Source organism: Malania oleifera, chromosome 13, assembly GCF_029873635.1.
Source record: "Malania oleifera isolate guangnan ecotype guangnan chromosome 13, ASM2987363v1, whole genome shotgun sequence".
Classification (NCBI taxonomy): domain Eukaryota; kingdom Viridiplantae; phylum Streptophyta; class Magnoliopsida; order Santalales; family Ximeniaceae; genus Malania; species Malania oleifera.
Window position 1 is genome coordinate 52,867,024 of NC_080429.1, and position 22,529 is coordinate 52,889,552.

The 22,529-nt window shown below is 36.6% G+C and overlaps 2 protein-coding genes across 2 annotated transcripts; both read left to right on the forward strand.

Annotated features, from left to right (window-relative positions):
- Positions 1 to 2,842: 2,842 nt before the first annotated feature.
- Positions 2,843 to 11,615, forward strand: LOC131146277 (probable methyltransferase PMT2). The gene is made up of 7 exons (XM_058095753.1): positions 2,843 to 3,182; positions 4,322 to 4,973; positions 5,283 to 5,493; positions 5,668 to 5,956; positions 6,528 to 6,917; positions 10,574 to 10,651; positions 11,061 to 11,615. Exons 2-7 carry the CDS (start codon positions 4,329 to 4,331, stop codon positions 11,323 to 11,325), a joined length of 1,878 nt encoding a protein of 625 aa, XP_057951736.1. The 5' UTR covers positions 2,843 to 3,182; positions 4,322 to 4,328; the 3' UTR covers positions 11,326 to 11,615.
- Positions 11,616 to 14,353: 2,738 nt separating this feature from the next.
- Positions 14,354 to 16,298, forward strand: LOC131146392 (protein PHYTOCHROME KINASE SUBSTRATE 3-like). The gene has a single exon (XM_058095978.1). It carries the CDS (start codon positions 14,722 to 14,724, stop codon positions 16,189 to 16,191), a length of 1,470 nt encoding a protein of 489 aa, XP_057951961.1. The 5' UTR covers positions 14,354 to 14,721; the 3' UTR covers positions 16,192 to 16,298.
- Positions 16,299 to 22,529: the final 6,231 nt, after the last annotated feature.

Below are 22,529 nucleotides of genomic sequence, written 5' to 3' on the forward strand. Positions count from 1 at the left end.
TTAAACAAGAGTGCTTTAACTAGCGCCGCATGACCCTTTCACAATGGTATGAAAATAGTCAGACCGTGACACCCATCCATACACCGAAATTTTGCATACAAGTCAATAAGCCCATCAGATACTTCAATTCTCAATCCCAAACCAGTCTTGTGACAGGACGAATGGAGCAAGTTTCCAACATTAAAATCTCCGTACTTAGCGTACCTAGAAATTAATATCACCAAGCTAACATAATTCGGTTTCAAACTCAAATCAAAAAAGCCCAAAACCCGATTGAACAAACCCATCTCCGCATTGAAAAGCTTGTTCTTCACGAACCTAGAAATCATACAATTAACTGTAAACACTATTCTCTGAGGAATTTTATCAAACAAAACGCAAGAATAGCGCACAGAGTTTGCTAAACTTGAATAAAAATAAATGAGGGGGTTCATTACATTGACATTATAATCTAAACCAAGCCTATGAGCACGACAATGGATTGATTTACCTTCTCCAAATGCTGATAACTTGCCACAAGCCTTGACCAAGGAAGCATATATGAAAGGGTCATCACCAGGAGAGGAGGGGGGGGGGGGGGGGGTGGGGTTACACTAAATAAACATGGCTCGGAATATAGAGATGGCCTGAAAAGGGTTGGTCTCTGAAGTGAGTCTTCGAACCATGGTTACCCATTCGGCTGTAATCATTCCTGGCTGTGGCCAAAAATGGCGGCAGCATGATACAGAGTGGAAGGGCTTGACAAGCAGAGGTTGAAGAGCGAGGCCACATATAGGCGGTCGGCGTGCATGCTTGTGGTGATGGGTTGGGCGTGGATTTGGAGAAGGGTTTTAGCACAGAGCCTTGTGGTTCTCTGGTGGATAAGTTGTGCCAATCTGAGAACTTGAGCTGAGGATATCATCACAGCGAATTGCGCAGCTTCGTCTGGCCCCGTTTGTCCCAAGATCTCAGAAGCATGCAGCTTTCTTTCGAAAATTGTTTGATTTCTTTTCTTCCGACTCTTTCCTTTACCGATCCAAGAAGGACACACGTTGTTTGGATTATTCCATTTTCGATATTTTTTTTGCCTATTCATTAATCATTGTCTTGACTCGCGAGCAGCACTACAGTTATCTCTTAATTAGTTAATTTCTCAAGAATTGTTCTGTTTTCCGTTTTCATTTTCATGGGAAAACAATATTCATCAGAGTTCAGAGAATCATTATAAAATTTTTTGTTAAAATTTATTGGGAATAAAAGCAATTAATTAATTAATAGATCATGAAAATTTACATAATTGTATATATATGGATTAATTAAGAATCCATTAAATACTGTGAAAAGGGATTCGTTAAGAATCCTCCTTTTCGATTATTGCCGTGTAAGGGTAATGCAATGAAAACTCAGTCTATGGATTAAGTTTTGTCATATGGTCTCTGTTTTTAGTGAAATATTATGCCATTGCTTAAAAAAAAAAATAATGTTATTGTTCAATCCCTACATATGCATTATTTTTGTGGTTACTGAAGACAACATTATTATAATCAATAACTTTGCTTTCTATATGTTCCAATTTCAACATTTAATTTTATATGTTTGCATTTTACAAATGTATATTACATAATGTTTTATTTAGATTTTTTTCCTCATTTATTGTAACTTGTTTGAATTAAAGAGATTATTATGTAAAAAATAAAAAAAAATAAGAAAATCAAGCTTCTCTTATATTTTTTTCTCTTATATTAAATATTCACTAAGAGTGAAAATTTGTTCAAATATGATTATAAATTTTAAGGATGATTATAAATTAAGAAAAATAAAATATTAATAATGTCTAAAATTAATTTTTATTTACTATATATATATATATATGTATGTATGTATGTATGTATGTATGTCTTTAATTTATTATTATTTATATATATATTTTTGAATTACGCACCGGGTATCCACGCGTCCGTTTTACTATGCACGTGATTAATTTTGCGCCCCTTGAAGTTGATCTCACAACTCCAAAGTGAGGGTAAATTCAGGAGTCCAGGGGCAGAAACGAACCTGAAAGGGTTTGAACACCTGATCTCGTAAAAGACACTTCCGCAGCCCGCACTACCACCTAAATCACACCCTGAGAGCATGTCTCTAATTTATTATATGTATGTATTGATGGATAAATGAATGAATGAATAATTTATTTTTTGTTTTTCAAAATTAAACATAAAAATTTAATTTTTTATATATTTATCTTCATTTCTTACTATTGTTCAGGTTTTATTAAACAAGAAGCATAAAATGAAATATCACTCTCTTTTTATATTAAAGATTATATTTGAATCCTAGCTTAATTCTAGGACTTAAGATGATTCAATATTTATTAATTAGATTCATAAAAAATATGATGGTATATCTGATTCGAATAAATTAGATATATTAATTGGTAGTAATGTCCATCATTATTAAATCTCATGCAAACCCTATGGTGAAATCTTCCAAATACATATATTGGAGTGGTGCATGTGCATGGACAGCGTAAACCCTATCCAATTATTAAAAATAATTTTTTATATATTACAAAATATATTATTTTAAAAAAATTCAACATTTATTTTTTAAAAAAGTTTGAAATAAAATCAAAATATTGAAATAAATATAAATGAATCTAGGATAACTCTTTAACTCCCGATAAAAGCTTGAAAAAAATATAAAAAAAATAAAAAATATAAATAAATTTACTTTTAATATTTGATTATTAAGAAAAATGAAAAAACCAAAATACGGTAAATCAGTGAATAAATTTACTTTTAATATTTGTGTAAAATTTGTTACATCACTATCATAATAATACCGAATATTTGCCACCTTCCATGATTTCTTTAAATTAATCATCGTATTCAAAAGGTGATTTTTTTTAATTCCCCGTCCTCCAACTCCCCCATGGGTCAGGGACGTGTCTTTCGAAATTCCACTCATCACCATTTTCATCACTGCAAAAACACCACTCTCTCTCTCTCTCTCTCTCACACACAATTTTCTTCATATCTCCTCTACAAAGCTTTGGATTTCTCCATTTTCACCCAGCAACAGTTGAAATTTGTAGCATGTTGTGTGAATATACGGCATGTTTCTTTCGGACACAAAACATTCTGAAAAACTAATGATGTCGTGATCTGATTGGACCCACAACATCCCAATTTCTCATCTTATCCGTAAGTTTTTTGTTTTTGTGTTTTAATAATTTGAACGCCCCATCTAGATCTGTTTGCAACTTTTCATAGCGATCGTGTGTTTAATCTTCGTGCACTGCATTGTACGGTGCTTTCCATCACATTCCATGCGAAAGACGTTTACTTTGCATGAATTGCGGTTTGTGATCACTTTCTGTATCAATTCGGTCAGCAAATCCGTAAATGGGCGTTTGATTTTTTTGTGGGTGGGTCTGTCAATTTACTTCTGATTGGTTGCTCAGCAACTGACGGGAAGACGAGAGAAAGAAGGGTGGAAATTTGGATCTTATTGGTTTTTTTTTTGTTGAAACAGTCGTATTGGGCACACGGAATTCTTGTTTTTGTTTCGTTTAGGAACCAAATAAATTAGTCTGTTTCAAATGATCCTTGCGTTTAAAGTGGTATAATTTATTTTAGACGATTTGCTTTTAGAATAATGGGGGCAATTTATGTTTCTTCAGCGTCTTACTCGCTTTTGGACCATTGACATGGTTGTGATACCCCATGGATGAAAGACTTAAAAAGATTAGATGTTACTATCCATATCAATAAGGTGAATCTTTCTTTTCAGGAGCTTTCCCATAAGAACTCCCTGGTTAAGCGTGCTTGGCTTGGAGTAATATTGGGATGGGTGACTTCCTGGAAAGTTTTCTTAGGAAGTGTGTGAGTGAGAACAAAACACACTAAAAAGGACACGTGTTGGTTTGTGGGGCCAGTCATTAGTCCGATAAGGCCCACCCTCCCTATTGTCTAGTCCAAGTGGAGGAGGAGAGATGTAGTGCTTCCTAATAGACTCAGGTTGGGGTGTTACAATGGTTGTTTTTGAAAAGTATTTAGAATATTTAATTCTTATTTCTTAACGTAATACGCTGGCGAGACTTATTATGGCAAACTTAAAATTCAAGCTCCTAATCCCTCAAATACCAAATGTCGAGAAAAGGCTCCGTTTTTTTAAACGATGTTTCTGGTTTGAATTAACTACTCTGTATAATCTTGAATGCAAAATATTGCTTGAAATTCAAATTTTTTGTATTTGTCTATTCATGCAATATTTTTATACTGAGCTTTCATTATGTTTCATTTTTTTGAGTATCCTAATATATTTCTGGAAAAAATTTCAGGTGTGCCATGGCAATAAAAGGGAATACATCAGACAATAAAACTAGGAGCTCTATGTCAATCTTTGTTGTAGTTGGTTTATGCTGTTTTTTCTATATATTGGGTGTGTGGCAGCGAAGTGGCTTTGGGAAGGGAGACAGTATAGCCTTGGAGATCACCAAAATGACAGATTGCAGTATTATCTCAAACTTGAATTATGAGACTCATCGTGATAGTGAAGCTGGGATACCCGATGATTCCAATTCAGAAGTTGAGCCTTTTCAGCCATGCGCTGATCATTACATTGATTACACTCCTTGTCATGATCAAGTGAGAGCAATGACATTCCCGCGAGAAAATATGATTTACAGGGAAAGACATTGTCCTCCAGAAGGAGAGAGGCTGCATTGCCTTGTTCCTGCTCCTATAGGATATGTGACCCCATTTTCATGGCCCAAGAGCCGAGATTATGTGCCCTATGCAAATGCACCATATAAAAGCTTGACGGTTGAGAAGGCAGTGCAGAACTGGATTCAGTATGAGGGCAATGTGTTTAGATTCCCTGGAGGGGGGACACAGTTTCCTCATGGGGCAGATGCTTATATTGATCAACTTGCTTCTGTAATTCCAATTCAGAATGGGATGGTTAGAACTGCATTGGACACTGGTTGTGGGGTACGCCACCTTCTACTAATGCTTGATTTTGTCTGGGTCTGCTCACTGGTTCAGCTTCTTCTCCACAATGCTCATACAGCCACAACTCTATATATCTTTTTCAAGTTTTCCTGGTGTTTAATGTGGTGTGTGTGGTGTTTGGAGTGCATTCTTGATAATTGTCGATTCTTTTCCAGATGTATTGAGCTTCTGTTTTGTCATTTTCTGTTGCCTTCATTTCTTTTCTTTCTTTCTGTTTTTCCTTAAAAGAGGTTTCGTCATTATTTTTACATTTGTAGTTGATATGTTGCCTTGACTGGTTGTGCTTAGGTTGCGAGTTGGGGTGCATACCTCCTTAAACGAAATGTTATAGCCATGTCATTTGCACCCAGAGACTCACATGAAGCACAAGTTCAATTTGCTTTGGAAAGAGGTGTGCCAGCAGTTATCGGCGTTCTTGGAACTATAAAGCTGCCATATCCTGCTAGAGCTTTTGACATGGCTCACTGTTCGCGTTGTTTGATTCCATGGGGTGCAAATGGTGAGCAGAGTTTTCAAACTGAGTCTGTTTTGCAATATTATTGAAAATTTCTAATAAGCTTGCCATAGTTGACCAAAATTTTCTTCTATACATAATTTTTCTTTTTTAATGTTTTTATTTATTACACTTAGTTGATGGTGATAATTTATAGCAGCAGAATGTTTCCTCTGTCAGGTGGAATGTACATGATGGAAGTTGATCGAGTTCTTAGGCCTGGAGGATACTGGGTTCTTTCTGGTCCTCCCATCAACTGGAAGAATAATTACCAAGCATGGGAGCGTCCTAAAGAGGAACTTCAGGAGGAGCAGAGGAAAATTGAAGAGATTGCAGAACTTCTTTGCTGGGAAAAGAAGCAAGAGATGGGTGAAATTGCTATTTGGCAGAAAAGAGTAAATTATGATTATTGCCGCAAGCAATATTCTCATGATTCTAAATGTGAATCTACATATGCAGATGATGTTTGGTGAGTTGCTTTGCCTGTAACTCCCTTTCTGGCAAGTTTTTAAAGTTAAACAGTTATTTTTTTTTTTTTTGGAAATAGTTTGATGCACATGCATAGATTAGTTAAAGCACACTAAGGTTTGAAGAGTGAAGTTTGTTAGAACTAGTTTCTAGAGCTATATGCATTGATTCATGCAAATTGCTGAGAACTATTTCCTGATCAAGACACAAACTGCATAAATGTACTCCTATATTTTTGTTCCTTATATGTTGTACAGTTTGCTTTCTTTGGTGCTGTGTTTCAAATTTGGCTATTTGGGAGCGGGCGGGAGCAAGCGACAGAACTGAGAAGTCCATAGACACAAAAATTCTTTCCAAATGAGGGTAAATATGATCACGGTGTTGTCTGAAAGAAAGTTTCTGGGTACATATTTTGCAATCTCCAGGATTTAAGGAAGCTTTGAGGATGTCAAATTACTCTTGATAATGTTTTTAATGGTTTTGTTTTCCAAAATATCTGAGAAAGCCTTGTTGATCCTCCGACTATTTCTATTCTTGGTATGAAATATCTTTTTTTTTTGGTTGATTTGTAGGTATAAAAAGATGAAGGCGTGTGTGACCCCGTATCCTGAGACTACTAAACCAGATGAAGTTTCTGGTGCAGCTTGGAAGCCATTTGAAGAGAGACTTAATGCTGTTCCTCATAGGATATCGAGTGGATCCATTGCTGGGGTTTCTACTATGACATACCACAAGGACAACAAATTATGGGAGAAGCATGTAAAGGCATATAAGAGGATTAACAAGATTATTGACTCAGGCAGGTATCGCAATATCATGGATATGAATGCTGGTCTCGGAAGTTTTGCAGCGGTACTCGACTCTCCCAAATTGTGGGTTATGAATGTAATGCCCACAATAGCTGAGAAAGACACTTTAGGTGTTATATATGAGCGAGGGTTGATTGGCATATATCATGATTGGTAACTTTCTTAGACTTGTGTTCTTTTTGTGTGATCCTCGGTAGGCAAGCATTATTATGAGGCTACTTCATCAGTGTGTCATTATCATCAAAACTCAGATCAGTTTTATTTGTTCAGGGACTGGGGTTTACATATTTGTGTTTTTTTTTTTTTTTGGGTTCTTTCGATTGTCTTTCGCCTTTGTGGTATGGGAGCCTGAGCCCTGAGTGTTCTTTCTTTCTTTCCTCCCCTTATTTTTTTTTTTCCAATTGTCTATTAACATTTTTCTTTGTCATTTTTTTCATTTATTGTGAAATTTTCTCTGTGTTTTATTATGTGCCCTTACTTCTTAGTAAGATGTGGTAATTAAAAATCTGATAGGTCATCAATGTGAATTTTGTTCTGGTTTCTGGTCAGTTGACATGCAGGTTTTTGGGCCCAATATTTACATTTGTTAAAGTTGTCTAATTATTTTTTGCGTAAGAAAAGAAAATATAGATTATAAAGTACTCATTCTAACTCTACTTTCAAAGCAGGAAAGTATGTGCTATGACTTCCAACTGTTTGAAGGTTGAGTGTAATTTTTTTTTCCTTTTAATGCTTGTATTGTTTAATGTCCTATCAATTATTCTTATAAAAACTACTTTTATACTTTATCATCAGATGTGAAGAAAAAAATTGAGTTAACTGTTTGTGGATTATTTGCATAAACAATTAAAATGAAATTAATTCTAGAGAAAAAATTTCTTTATACATACATATATATATATATATATATGTATGTATGTATGTATGTATGTATGTATATAAATATATATTTTTTCAACGGAACCCCAATTTTTTTGATAGCCCTCGCTTATGGCGGAGGAATATCGTGGTAACAAGCAGGGTACATGGGATTTATATATAAACTATAAAAATCATCACAGACATCAAAAGCAATAAAAAAAATACCAATACAATAATCCAAATAAACCAATCTAAATATGCCTATATGGAATCAAAACCAAATAAATCAAACATAAACAAAAACCAGAGGAAAACCAAATGATGTCAATTAAAGATGAAGGCTTGGAATAGTAGCAAAGTAATTTCAGTTGCTCTCTGTATACTAGCACAGCCTGAAATTTTGTTCAATTGCTTTACGTCAATAAAAGCTTGATTCTCATGTCTTTCTCTTTTGCCTACTAAACAGGAAGCTTGCCATTGTGGCGTGAGAAGAAAAAATGGAAAAGCAGAGAATTTGCTCTGAAAAATTAATGTATCTTATTTCAATGATTGGCTACGTGAACACTTAGGATATATAGGGAGTATTATTTAAATGGAGATACATAATATAGTTACAAATCAAAAAGGATATTATGAATTCCATAAAACCGGATTTGTTAGCATATACTCCTTAGATTGTGCGATTGATATCGGATCTTCGATAATTATTCAGCAACAGTCAAAATCATTGATGATTGGATGAAATCGTCTATGGTTTCCTTCTGAATTAGGTTTTTTCTGAAATCGCCAATGTAATTGTCAACGGGAGGATCCTTGGCTAAGTCAAAACCGTCGACAGTTTGATGAAACCATCAACGGGTTCCTTCTGAATTAGATTTTGTTTGAAACTGTTGATGTTACCGTTGACGGGAAGATCCTTGGCTGAGTCAAAACCATTGACAGTTTGATGAAACCGTCGACGGATTCTTTCAGAATTAGCGAATGGATTTGCATGTTTATTGGAACATTCCTTCTTTGGTTTGAACTCAAATGTATTACCATTCTGATTTGAGTTTTCCTTATTTGTAGGATTTGTTGGATTATCACTTTGGTTTGAATTTATTGCCGTTAGAGCTCTAGTATTCCTCAACTTTATTCCATTGATTTTGGCTTGATTATGATCTCCAAGAATCCCGCACGTCCTTATTGCTCCATTGACTTTCTCATGAGTGTTGTGTTGTCATGTGTTGCTAATAGTGTGCTAGTTGAGTATTTTAGGCTGAAAAAATAAGAACCAAAGAGAAGAATACACTGGTGTGATCCATAACATAACTTACATAATTGTAGGTAGGAACAAGTTGGCCCGTGTAGAAATCCAGAGTGTCTTGGAGTGATTTAGGGGATATTTATGTAGAGAATTGTCTATTATAAGAGAGATTATTTTAGGAGATTGTTTCCATCTTTAGCATACCTGATTGTATTATAAGTATAATGTATTGACTTGTACATTTTATTCAATTCAAGAAATACAGAAAACCTATTATGATTTCATGGTATTAGAGTTAGGGTTTCTATAATCCTAGTTAACGATGGCAGAAGGAGCCATCAACAGCAGTGGGTTGAGCACCTCTGAAGCTCTCAACGGCAAGACTGAAGCCACCTCTGAAGCTCTCTACTGTGATAACAAAACAATCATCAGTATCTCCCTCAATCCAGTCTCTCAATCCAGTTCAACATGGCAGGATTAAGCATGTAGAAGTGGACCGACACTTTATCAAAGAAAAGGTTGAAGAAGGAACCCTTTGTATGACTTATGTTCCTACCAATGAACAAACAGTAGACATCTTTACCGAAGGGTTAGCCCGACAGAGTTTTGATGATTTCATCTACAAGTTGGATATGATCAATATCTATAATCCAACTTGAGAGGGAGTGTAGAAATCCCGAGTGTCTTGGAGTGATTTAGGGGATATTTATGTAGAGAATTGTCTATTATTAAGAGAGATTATTTTAGGAGATTGTTTCCATCTTTAGCATACCCGATTGTATTATAAGTATAATGTATCGGCTTGCACATTCTATTCAATTCAAGAAATACAAAAAACCTATTCTGATTTCAGCCTGGTTTCAAAGCAAAGACCATGGAGAAGCACAAATCCTTCTTTAATTAGTTAGCACATGCTGAAACTTGGAAAGTTTCTAAATCAAAACCTTCTCAGTTTAGCTTTGTTGAGTTTTCCAAACATACTCTTTAGGTATCACTGGTCAGAAGATATGAAGAACCTATATCTTTGCAGAATTAGTTTATACATTTCATTTGGTCATGTGTGCAGAAGTCATCCACTGTCTATGTATTCAGTTTTCATTGTTTCTTCCCCTTTACATCTTTAGTTTTTGTTGTTAAGCCAAAAATAGAAAGAATTTTTTTTTTTTTTTGGGGGGGAGGGGGAGAGCAGTGGCCATTCTTCTAGTGATTCACCCAAGTCTTTGGTACAACTCTCAAGTCTCCAAGAGACTTTGACAGCTATGCCAGCTTGCAGTGTGCTTCTTTTTTGGAAGAGTCTTGTCATGTTATCTTATTTCATATCCTTTCCTGTCCTGGTTCATCTTAAATCTATTCTGGACTGACCATTTGTCACATTGGACTACCAGTGCATGTTGATTTTCTGATTGCTACCAACCTCTTTCTAAACACCATTATATTTCCATGATACAGCTGTGGCACTCTCTTATATTAATGGTTATTCATTATTCTTTTTATTTTGGATGGTGAACTTTACTTTATGTGCTAGGTTAGATTATTTTAGTGTTTCCACTATGCGGGACCCTGGAGTTGGGTGATGAGAAATGAGGCTTTCTTTTATTTGCAGTCTGCTGGAGCTTGACTTAGTAGCCTCTAGCCTTCTTATATCTCTCTTTTTATTTTGATTTCATCATTTTTAATGCTTTTAACCTCACTGTTTTACCAGGTGTGAAGCCTTCTCAACCTACCCCAGGACATACGATTTTATTCATGCAAATGGTGTTTTCAGCTTGTACAGGGACAAGTAAGCCATTTTACTGTGCATCTTTCTGTATTTTGGAGCTTGAGATTTTGTGAGTTGTTGCATTGATTTAACAAAATGTGATTTGATTTTGCATTGAGATATGCATCATCCAAGTAGATGTAAAAAAGTTGAAAGAGCACATGGAAAAATAGCAAACACTGGACAGTAGATTTCCCTTTTTTTCCTTATTTATTTATTTATTTTTTTGGGGGTGTGTGTGTGTGTAGGGGAGGTGATGGAGGAGATAAAAGAGCATAGAAAATTACCTAGGGGACTAAATTATCTTACCATCATGTCAGATTGATTTGGGCTGAATTTTGATTTATTGAATATAGTCTCGCATACTTGCTGCCTGCGGTCATGGCACAGAACTACTAATAATTATGTGCCTTATACAATATCAATGCAGATGTAGTGCGGAAAGCATTCTTCTGGAGATGGATCGTATCTTACGGCCTGAAGGAGCAGTCATCTTCCGCGACCAAGTGGGTGTGCTAGTCAAAGTGAAGAAACTTGCAAATGGAATAAGGTGGAACACAACAATAGTGGATAATGAGGACGGCCCTCTTGTATCAGAAAAGATACTGTTTGCTGTCAAACAATATTGGGTTGCAGGTGAAAATAGCTCTGCATCATCACGGAAGAGGATAACAGGAAAGGGAAAATTTAGGTAGGAAGCGAAGTAGTTCTTCACACCCAGATAATACTTGTATTTGATCCAGGAGCATCTAAACAAAGGTGCAGGCAGGAGTAATTATTAAGTGTTCCTGTTTGCCTGTGGTAAACTGGTAGCTACAGCTAGATGATGCTGATTTTCTCTCAGAGGTCTAGAGAGTTCAAGGTCTTCCGTTTTATTTGTTATTCTTACATTTATTCTTCTTACTCTGTCTCATCCTGAACTTCAGGCCCATGTCAAAGTGGGTTGCAATTTTGGTGATAATATGCCCTGCCATGATCATAAGAAGATTTCAAGGTTTCTCCTTTTCTTAGTTTTTTTTTTTTTTTTTTTTCAATTTTCACCTGAGTTTTGCAATAAAAATTTCACTGAGGTATTTATTTGATTCTTTTTGCTGAGCATGGACCATTTAACAATTTATAATAAAATTCTTCTATAATCCATGTTTTGTTTTATGTCCTTTCTTAAAAAAATTTATAATTAGCTGCTACTTTTCAAATATTCTTGTTGCCATTTGAGCTGCAGCAGGTTATCCGAGCCAGCTGGCTACTGATCCCTATTTCCAGTATAGCTCAAGTCAAACTAATCACTGTTATAAGCTTCTGATTCTGTATCATGTTTCTTTCATTTATGGGTTTGGTGTCTGGCCAAGCAAATAAATTTGGCTTCTCTAGCCTTTCTGTTAGTTAGGTATCATATTGAGGATTCAAACCAAAATCAATGGTTGCAACTTGCAAGGAGAAGTGAAAATATGAATTCAGAACCTTATAACAAGTATAAATGGAACGGAATATAATAGAATTGGGGACACTATTTCTACTCTTTCATTGTGTGCTTATGTGTTTATATGTGTATATATATATATATATATATATATATATATATATATATATATTAGTGTATTTCACTACTAACCCATTCTATTCCAGTATATCAAACATCACGCAAGTACTGTTAAGATTTAAAATTTGTTGTTGTACTAAACCTTTTTTTATTTTTTGGGATTTTCCCTCCATTTTCCTGACTGCCAAAGGAAAGAGCTGTGTAAACTGATTATAAACCAGAAATTATTTGAAAGGGAGCACATATTTAAGTGTTTGGGAAAAAAGGAAATTCTGAAGCAGTTTGTGCTTTTGAAGAAATGAAAAAAAATAAAATAAATTTTGGGTAGTAGTGTTTCGGTCATCATGGAGGGACTCAAGGTTAAGGTAGCAGCTAGCCTTTCCTAATCCAAGAAAGGATTGAGACTATTTTGTAGAAGAAGACCTTGGCCCGGGTCTATGATAGCTCGCATCGTTTCGTGAGCACTCCGGTATGTTTTTCTAGCGTATCAACATTTTAACTCCGCAGCGCCCTAACTCTTTTTTGAGTTTTGAAAGAGAAGAAATGAAAAAAAATGAAAAAAAAAGAACAGCAGTGACCTTTCTTGAAGCATTATAGCATCTTCATGAAAACATGAAAATTTTCTAAAATTTTCTGTGTAGGAAGGGCTTCCGGAGGTATACAGGACAAATCAGGCAAAGCCCAAAAGGAGGAATACGTCTCTCCCTTTTTCATTTCCTTTTTTCCAGCACATTCTTCCCAAAACAGAACCATACTTAATTTCAAAAACAATGGGGACCTATCTTCCTAGGCAGCTCCAATGAGCTAGCAAGAGGGCCTTGAAGTTTCATTATGGACTTACGTGATAGGTGTCCTTATAAATTCAGTATTAATCCCTGTTCTTTGTCTGTTGCTTTGGTTGAAGGTTTGAAAGTTTATAGCCTGTTTGTATAGCCTCACTTGTAATTTATAGCTAATCCTTCCATATCATCTTGGGATCACATTTTTAGATTTCAAATTTACTTGGATTGTAGTTTTCTGTATCCCAGTCTGCGCCCAGTATCAAAGATTCTCTGTTTGACCATATAAGCCAAAAATGATTTACTGCTATACGGTCATCTGCAGATTTTACGCCTTTTGTTCATCACAGCACAATTTTCTTTCTTGGTGTGAAGGCCTGACCACTTTTGACTCCTAATAATATTGAAATGATAACCAGACAAAAAAAGGAAAAAAAAAAGAAGAAGAAAGAAGAAGAAAACAATATCTGATAAACAACTTTGAAGAGATCTAGGATGCATCTACAGGGGGTTATCGGTTCATTATATGATCAACAACCCTCTAAGCTCTTTACAACTCTATGAATCTCTTGAACTGGTAATAAACAGAGTCTAGATAACAGTTAAGATCATTTCTTCAGATTGATTCGTACACTTGGCAGTCCCTCATGCAAGGTCCTGATTGCTTGAATGTTTGACCTTAACTGTTGGAGAAGGCAATAGTGCGGATGATTTTCTCTCTAGAGAAGGAAAAATGGGAAACAATGTCATTTACGAAGAATAACATCTTTTACCACGTTCTCTAAAAAGGTATCCTTTGGATGGATAGGTTGGGTCTCACTTCCTTTCGTAATTAGTTCAGCCTTTCGATTTTATTTGGTTGGTTTAGATTTGTTGATTTTAGTTTATTTTAGTATTTTTGTTTTTGTTAGGTCTATTTAGATTTGTTTCTTATTTAATTTTGTTTGGATTTATAGTCCTGTTTTGGTTGGTTATTGGTGCTGTTTTTGGGAGGTCTTTAATATATATATATATTTTTTTGTAATTTCTCGTATGTAACCACAGTATTCCTCCTCCAAAAGTGAGGGTATATCAATAAATAATTGAAAGTGCTGCCCTGCTTTAGTTAAAAAAAAAAAAAACTGCTGGAGTATGCCACTTGTCATTGTGCTGTCCATAAATTCCGAACATTTTCTGAGTTGAGCAGGTTGCATTATTATTCCATGCCTAACAGTTATCATGTTTACTGTTTGGAACAATAATGAAGGTTACTTGGAAGTTGGAAGATTGGAACTATAATGATGGGTTACAAACTGTCAATTAAGGTCCTATCACGTAGGACCCATACTATTACAGTCTGTAAGTCTTGCACCCCATCACATGTATACTTAAAGAACTGATTCTCACCAATCAAGACTTAAGAGTGATCTAAAGCCTCTCTCTCAGTCTCAGATCAAAACTCTGTTCTGCTGTTCCCATGCCATCATTTAGCTTTTCAAGCATATTTCAGCTTTAGAATCTCCAAAGCTCTTTGTTTTTTCAGAAGACTTTCATTTCCATGTTGTTTCCACTGGTGTTTGCTCTCCTATGTTCCTTGTCATCAAACTTTTTCTTCTTTGCTTCTCTGTTTGGGTCATTCGACTATATCTCATAAGCCAGGTGGAGAGAATTTCTAGGCCAAGCTTCTTTAGATTGAACTCGAGTGTTCCTTTGCTTATTTTCTGCCTGTGTTGAGAAAGTTTCTTCCAACTTCAAATCAAAGATAGCCCTCTACTTTCAACCTCTCTTGGGATATGGACTCTGAAAACAATAGTAACCATCTTCGTGTTGCCTCATTTTCTTCTTACCTCCGCACAGCAGAAGAAAACACTGCGCACAAGCATGCTGAGTTGATTCAGGGATCTTCTATTACCTTCAAACCAACCCAGGAGAGTCGTCGTGCAATAAGTTTGGGAAGGAGTAAGTCTGAAGTGGGCGAAATCAATGTTTTTGGTGCAGAAAAGTATTTCAATGAGATTATGGACGATGATTATTTAAGAACTGCTGAGAAAAGGGCATGGAGGCATGGACATAAGAGTGCAGAAGGGGCTGATATGCATGACACAAAACCAAAAGTCATGTTGGGAACTCCGAGTGTGAGTTCTGAAAGTTTGAATAGCCAAACCACATTACTTCCGAGTCTTGCGAGAAATTCATCCCGAAGTAAGCAGAGGAAAGCCAATGACAAGCGATTTTTTGGTGGTTTTGGCTGCAAAGGCTCTTGTGCTGATAAGAAATCTGTATGTGTTGATGAAAATATAGATCACGGGAGCATTAATGGGAAAGAACATAGAAAAGATGCCATTGAAATCTGTCCAAATCCAGTCATGTTGGATGGAAAAGGGCAGTCCCAACCGGGATTTCAGATCAAAGATGAATTTCAGTTCCCAAGTTTCAGAAAGACTACCATAGGATTAAGTAGAGAAGACTGCTTTGCATTCCCAACACTCAGCTCTGTGCCTGAAAATATGACAGTTGCAAAACAATTGGAAGAGAAGAAAGCAGATGAAGAGTCACGGAAATCTTTGGAGGTGTTTGGTTCCCATTTGATGAAGAAGGGAGACATTGCAACAAACCTAGAGAGGAAACTGTCTATGCTGACATGGGATGCTATTCCTAAAGTCCAGTGCCTTTCAACAACTTCCAGAAGTGCAGGAACTTACGAAGATAATGAGAGTGATGCTAGTTCGGATCTGTTTGAGATAGAGAACCTAAATGGCAATGGACACCCCTACTTGATGAGGCAAGACAGCGTTTCCAGCTGCATGACCCCGACTGGGTATGAGCCAAGCGAGGGCAGCATCAAGTGGAGTGTTGTCACAGCCAGTGCCGCTGATTACTCTGCTGTTTCAGACTATGATGATAATAAGCCATTCGAACACTGTACAAAACCTCAGGAAATGTCTTTACCAGTCTCATTTGGTAGACCTACCAAAACCAAGTTCATGATGGGCAAGGAAGTGCAACAAAACTATCCAACAGGACTTTTGGGATGCATGAGTCACAAAGCTGTGAGAGTTGCTGAAACTGCACATAGAGCTAACGAAAAGGCAAAGTTCAACACTCAACATCCAATTTTGGATTCCTCCTTGCCAATTGGAAGGTTACAATCAGAGAACATGGTGAAAAATGTTGAGTTCCCATGGCCACAACATGCCTTTGCCTCAAGAGAGCTCTCCTCATCATGCCCTGCACGTGCAGCTGTGTCTCCATACATGCAGTAATGGAAGGAGATTTTAGAGAACAGTGTTGAAAATTATCCGTTGAGTGTGATTTTAGAGTTAATTATGTAATTGTATTGAATAATAATAAAAGTTTTCAGAACTTCAAAGCTTTTCTTATTACTGACCTAACTTCTTTCTGGTAATGAAACAAAAGCTTTTCTTGTATCCATATTCCTTATGCCATTCAAAGGCACAGCAACTCAAAAGCATAAAAAAAAGGAATGTTGATTTCTTTAGGAAACTGGACCCAGTGAGTGTGTTGTGTACCTGCCCAACCTACCCTTTCTTCATTAGCAAAAAGTCTTGCTTTTGTTCGCTAGTTGCGCAGCTGGGGGGTCATTCATGTTTTGTCATCCGTTGGGATATTAACTAAAGCTGCTTTGGCCAGGCCACGTTTTCCATAATGAGCCTACAAATCTATATCTTTGAGTTACTGTATCTTTCTAGATCCAAAACAACTGAAATCCCGACAAATGGAGATGCATGCCGGAGAAACTGATAAACATTTGGAGTCCCATGTCGTTTCTCATGGGTTTTCTTTCTTGTTCTTTCATATGATATATCAGGGGTGCATTCGTGCAGTTGAGGAGGAATTTCAGTATAAATTTTACAGAATGAAAAAAAAGATTAATAAAAAATTACCAGAGTGGGGAAAGGGTTCTTATCTCAGCAAGTACAAATCGCAGGACCGGCGTCTATACACCACACATACAAAGGGGTGAAAAGGTTCAACAAAATTTTAAGGTTAGATTGTATTAGAAAATTATTGGAAAAAAAAGAAAGAAAAGAAATCCATTTTCATAAAACCCATGAACGATTAAATTCCAAGAAAGAAAATTTCTCATTCATCAAAATAGAGAATTAACAACAAATATTGAATCAAATTGATGTTCAAAGCAATCACAACAACACAAATATGTTTGTCTTTTTGCATAGTTCTTCTCCATTTCTCTCAAATTTTGCAGAGGAAACAAAGTAGCTTTTCCTTCTACCTCCTCTCTCTCTCTCTCCACTCCATTTTTTCTTCTCTCTACCTTATGTTGACCCAAAAAAAAAGTAGAGTGTTCTCTTTTCAAAGAGAAAAGAAATTCTATATTTTCTCCTCATAAAGTGTAGATCTTGAATTTAGATTTGTATGAATTTGGATATATTACAATATGTATAATGTATTGAATTTTACCCAAATTTGCAAAAATCCAAGATCTGAAATTCCTCATCCCAAACACTGCCTTTTAGCCTTTGAAAAACACCAACAATCATCCATGGAAACAACAATTTGACAATCAGAGACTTGCAAAGAAGAAACAGGATGCGAGGGGTGCACGTGCTTGACAATTAAAGGAATCTAGATTTTTTGTTTGCATCAGAATGGATGAAGGTAGGGCCTAGGGAGTTTAAATCTGTGTCAGCTTATTTCTTAATAATGAGGAATGTAAAGGAATGTCGTCGGCAACGACACTCTCAGCTCCATGTCTCGTGACAATCACACCCATATGTGCATTAGAAAGTTGGGTTGCCACATTAAATTTTGCTGCCTTCTCACAACTATGGTGGATCCCATCCCCTCTTCTCTCCCTTTCATTCCACAGTGCCTAGGTTGGAAATCTAGTAAACATTGTGCACACAGGATTGCACAAATCCTGCCAAACACATTAGTGAAATGATTCAGTACTTTTTACAGCGAATTCCCACAAAATCTCTCTGTCTGTCTATCAAAACTCTGTTAACTCAAACCCATGGATGGAACCATGCAGAAATATGACCAGCATGAAGCTCTCATCTGCTGCAGAAACCAGCCGTGTCAAACCTCTGTTTCTGATATTTGAAGTCGGCTAGAAAAACTGTGCTTGGGGACTGCTTCTGAACTGCCAGCTTAAAGTCCCATTTGGAAACATAAGACCTCGGATTTGGAATACATGGGATTTGACAGAACTCAACAAATTCAGGACTTTGGATGACTCTTAGATTGGGTGTTCTATCTGCTATAGGATGAGATGAGATGAGATGAGATATTCACCATATTTTGCAAATTCTGTGGTATATAAGAACATTATATTACTTAATTTTTACAAATGATTTCATTTCATTGCCGAAGCAAACGGGATGTTAGTTAAAGAAGTGTTGATTATGAGTTCACATATCTTTTGTCACCTCTGTAGCAAAACTCTCAACTGCCTAACCATAACCATAACCATAACCAAAACTCTATTTATTTATTTATTTATGTATAAGCACAAACTCTGTTAATCTTCCTATGATAACGCACACACAGGCGCAGAAAATTGGGAAAAAAATGACACGAATTTTATAATTTACATGATTAGCACCCTGCAAACGTCTAGCTCTTGCGAAAATTCAACTATATTGCTAATGATGCACACACACACACAGAGCTATATAGCCCTCAAGTGAAAATTTTAAAATATAGACAAAAGCAGTTAACCCAAAAAAAAAAAAGAAAAAAATAACAGTACTACTCTATAGGGATCCTTTGGGCCCTTCACCCTCCACAAATGCCAAGCCCCTTAACTTAAAAACCCCTACTACTAATGAGCAAATTTCTTTCAAAGGATTCCATCATTTTTTTTTTTTAGGGGGAGTTCGAAAGTGTTAGGACTATAGTACAAATATTTAAAAAAAAAAAACTTAAATACAAATCAAACACAAACATGATTGATAATTAGGCCTATAGATCTTGTTCTCTTTAAGTTCAAGTCATCTGGACTTAACCCACAAATTGATGCGGCAGAACTTTACTTTGATTTGTCTCCCCTAGGATACAACAATTCGATTTGAATCGTACAGATCTTTCCAAATCTGAACAAATGGAAGGGTCCGAAGCTCCACAAAGAATACCTTTCTTAAATTGTCAAACCCTCTATATGTTGTGAAAATTGAATGCACAACAGAAACAAATGATCTTACAACGCAACAATCAATAGTGAAATATACAGAATCATAATCATACAGAGTATAATGACAGCAATAAAACAATGACATGAATAATTACGTGGTTCAGTAATGCCTACATCTACAGGAGCAATCGACAATGAATTTTACTATCTTGTGTCCAAAGACTTGAACATCTTAAGAGTTACAACATATACGATGTGTATCTAACCCTCTCGGAGGTTTCCCCCCCGAAACCCAACCCATACAATTTCCCAAATTCAAAATTTGAAAACCAACATTGAGTTACTGAGCCAAACTGTCGTCAGTTTCAAACATACCGTCAACGGTTTAATATCCAGAGCAAATAGTTGAAGTAACAACACCAAAGCAGTCGATTGTTTCTTGTCATCCTGAAGCCGTTGACGGTTTACTCTTGCAAACCACAACTGCTGTTTTTTACCATGTTTTCTTATTGTACATGCATTCCACTCAACATATAAGCCACATATTGCAACAATCTCCACCTTGGCGAATATACACCCTTTAGGAGAAAATCGAAAACATAACCCGCTACTCCACTTGGGACAAAAAATCTGTATAGGTTGGACTGCCGCCCATCTAGTAACTGGAGACAAAAATCAAATCCAAACAATACTTGAACTTGTCCGTGTGACAGTTTCGGCTACTGCCAAAAACCCTGACTCAGTTGTAGATAGTACAACCAGAGGCTGTACCCTGGACTTCCAACAATAGGACTTCCTACAACAATGAACACATACCCTATTGTAGACCTCCTATTATCCAAGTCCCCTGCATAGTCTGCATTCACAAATTTTACAATTGATAGATCACTCTATTACTTGCCGAAACACCGCGCTGCACTGACATAGGGGACCTTTGACATGTCCCGAACATCATCGTTCGTCCTTGGACACTGAGCGATAGACAAATTAAAATGATTCACCAACGGTGTACCGATGACCAATTTTGCATTAACCATGCTAAACCTCTCCAACACCTTCTATAGAAAATCATCCTGAGATAATCACAATCTCCCTGTAGTTCTATCCACAAAGCCACCCTGAGATAACCCAATCTTCCTGCAACTTTGTCCTTGCGAATGTCCAACCTAAGGATCTTCTTGGCCATACCCAAACCTTCATATTAAAATTTTTCTCAACAGAGTTTCCAACTAATTAATCTCAGTCAAAGTCTTCCCAACAACCAATATGTCATCAACATAAAACAACAGAAGAATTACCTAATTGCATCCTATTGCCCTCTTCCCTTCCAGAAGCTCCCCCAACCCCAACATTTGATTCTTATGCAACAACTCCATTTCCTCCACCATAGCACTCATCCATATATTTTTCCATCTGTTGTGCACCACATCTTGAAAAATAGTAGGAACATTGCTAGTAGTAATAAATGCAAAAGACACTATATCATCAAATTCATACCTGAGTGGTGGTCTAATAGTGCACCTGGGCCCACTGTGATCCTGTTGGTATTCTGAGTTAAAACTCCCTGCATTATGAACAATGTCATCTTTGCCTTGAGTCTCCAACTCCAGCCACCTGGATCACATGCTCATTGTTGCTGCAGTTTTCTAACACCCATTTCTCTTCATCTACCCGAGTACGCTGCACCATGACTTTCTCACCAAAAATCATGTCTCTATTGATCACCACCTTGCTTGCCATTGGATCACACAACTTGAACCTACCTTTCTTATACCCTAGAAAGATGTACCATCTAGACATTTCACCAAACTTAGACCCCACCTCATTAGAAACGTGCATGACTGAACATTCAAACACTCTCAAACCAGAGTAGCCTACTGCATTACTTGTCCACACCTCTCTTGCAACTTTTCCAAATAGTGATGCCCTTGGCGATTGGTTAATTGAGAAACATGCCATACTCATCGACTCTACCAAAAAGTTCCTTACAAGCCCTACATACAACCTACCATGTAGCTCGTAAAACTCTTGAACTGAAGCAGCGTACTCAGTTTCAATGTCTGACCTAAGGACCTCTCTCTTGGTTTAGTTTTCAACCTCAGCCAAAAGTTAAACCTAGCAAAAATTTCTGACTTGTGTTGTATGAAGTACACCAAGATCTTTCGTGATAAACTCACGAAGTACATATGTCTAACACGTGATGCTACTCTCACCGGTCCCCAAACATCTGAATAAATATAGTTTAGAATACCCTCCATATTGTGGGTGATTGTTATACACAAAATAGTATTACCTGACTTAAAATTTGCAGCTACAACTTCACCTACAACTATGGTACCTTATAGTGCATAGATATTTCTTGCTAACTTTTGTCCCTTCATCACCATCAAGACGCCTTTACACACCTTCATTATCCCACTTTCAGACTTGTAACAATACCCGTTACAATCTAAAGTGCCCAATGAAATCACATTCTTTTGTAGATCTGGTGTATGCCTAACATCACATAATGTTTCCTATTCCAACAAATTTGCATGAAACATTATTTCCCATCAGAACATAACCAAAATTAACCATCGTGTAGGTGTTAAACCAATTTCTAATTGGTGTCATGTGATAAGAACATCCCAAATCTAGAATCCAAGAATCCATGAGGCGTTCTAAACCCAATGAAATAGAAAGCATATCACCATCATTGCTCCTTGAGTCTCATTCTTCCACTACATTCACATTTTTTGACAAACCCTTTTGATTTTCTGCATTCCCCTTGTTCCACTTTGGACACTTCGGTTTTATGTGGCCAATTTTCACACACTTAAAACATTTTATGTCTTTCTTCTTCCCATATTGCAACTGAGATTTATTACCATATTGCAACCGAGATTTATTACCACTCAATTTGTCCTAGAACTTGCTTTTCCCACGTTCCTGGTTACCCTTTACCATAAGCCCTTCACCTTGTGAAATTTCATCGTTGGTGATGAGTCCTTAAAATGCACAATTTTAGACCCTCATTTACCTTTTTTAATCCTTGTTTTATTATGTAATTACTTAGAGTTATCATTGTTCAAAGCTATGCAAGGTTTGTTTGTCTTTTTAAGAAAAATAGGTTAAGACCAAGGAATTAGGCATACGAGAAGCTAAAGGAGAATTTGGAGACACACAAAGCTTAAATTAGATACTCAGCCAAACTCCTGAAGCTCCAAGTCATCAAAGGACAATAAGGCTTTCCTCGATGAAGTGGTGCGACCAGCAGTATAAAGGGGTGACTAAGTCTTTACTTGCAGGTTCACAGGTTCAGACTGAGGAAGAATTGCTGCAAGGATCAACCAAGTCCTCGACCAAGTGACTCTACAGGGCGACCACGTTGAGATACTGAGCCAAAATTGAGATCAGAATTACTGAGAGCCTCGACGAAGTGTTCGACTAGAGAGACTGTGAAGAGCGACTATGTCAAGTACATGATATTCCCTGAAGTTCGAG

Excerpts from the sequence above, each read along its gene's own strand:
- LOC131146277 (XM_058095753.1), top strand. The coding sequence starts at position 4,329 with ATGGCAATAAAAGGGAATACATCAGACAATAAAACTAGGAGCTCTATG. Across the intron at positions 4,974-5,282 it reads CATTGGACACTGGTTGTGGG|GTTGCGAGTTGGGGTGCATA; the intron begins GTACGCCACCTT and ends GGTTGTGCTTAG. Across the intron at positions 10,652-11,060 it reads TTCAGCTTGTACAGGGACAA|ATGTAGTGCGGAAAGCATTC; the intron begins GTAAGCCATTTT and ends ATATCAATGCAG.
- LOC131146392 (XM_058095978.1), top strand. The coding sequence starts at position 14,722 with ATGGACTCTGAAAACAATAGTAACCATCTTCGTGTTGCCTCATTTTCT.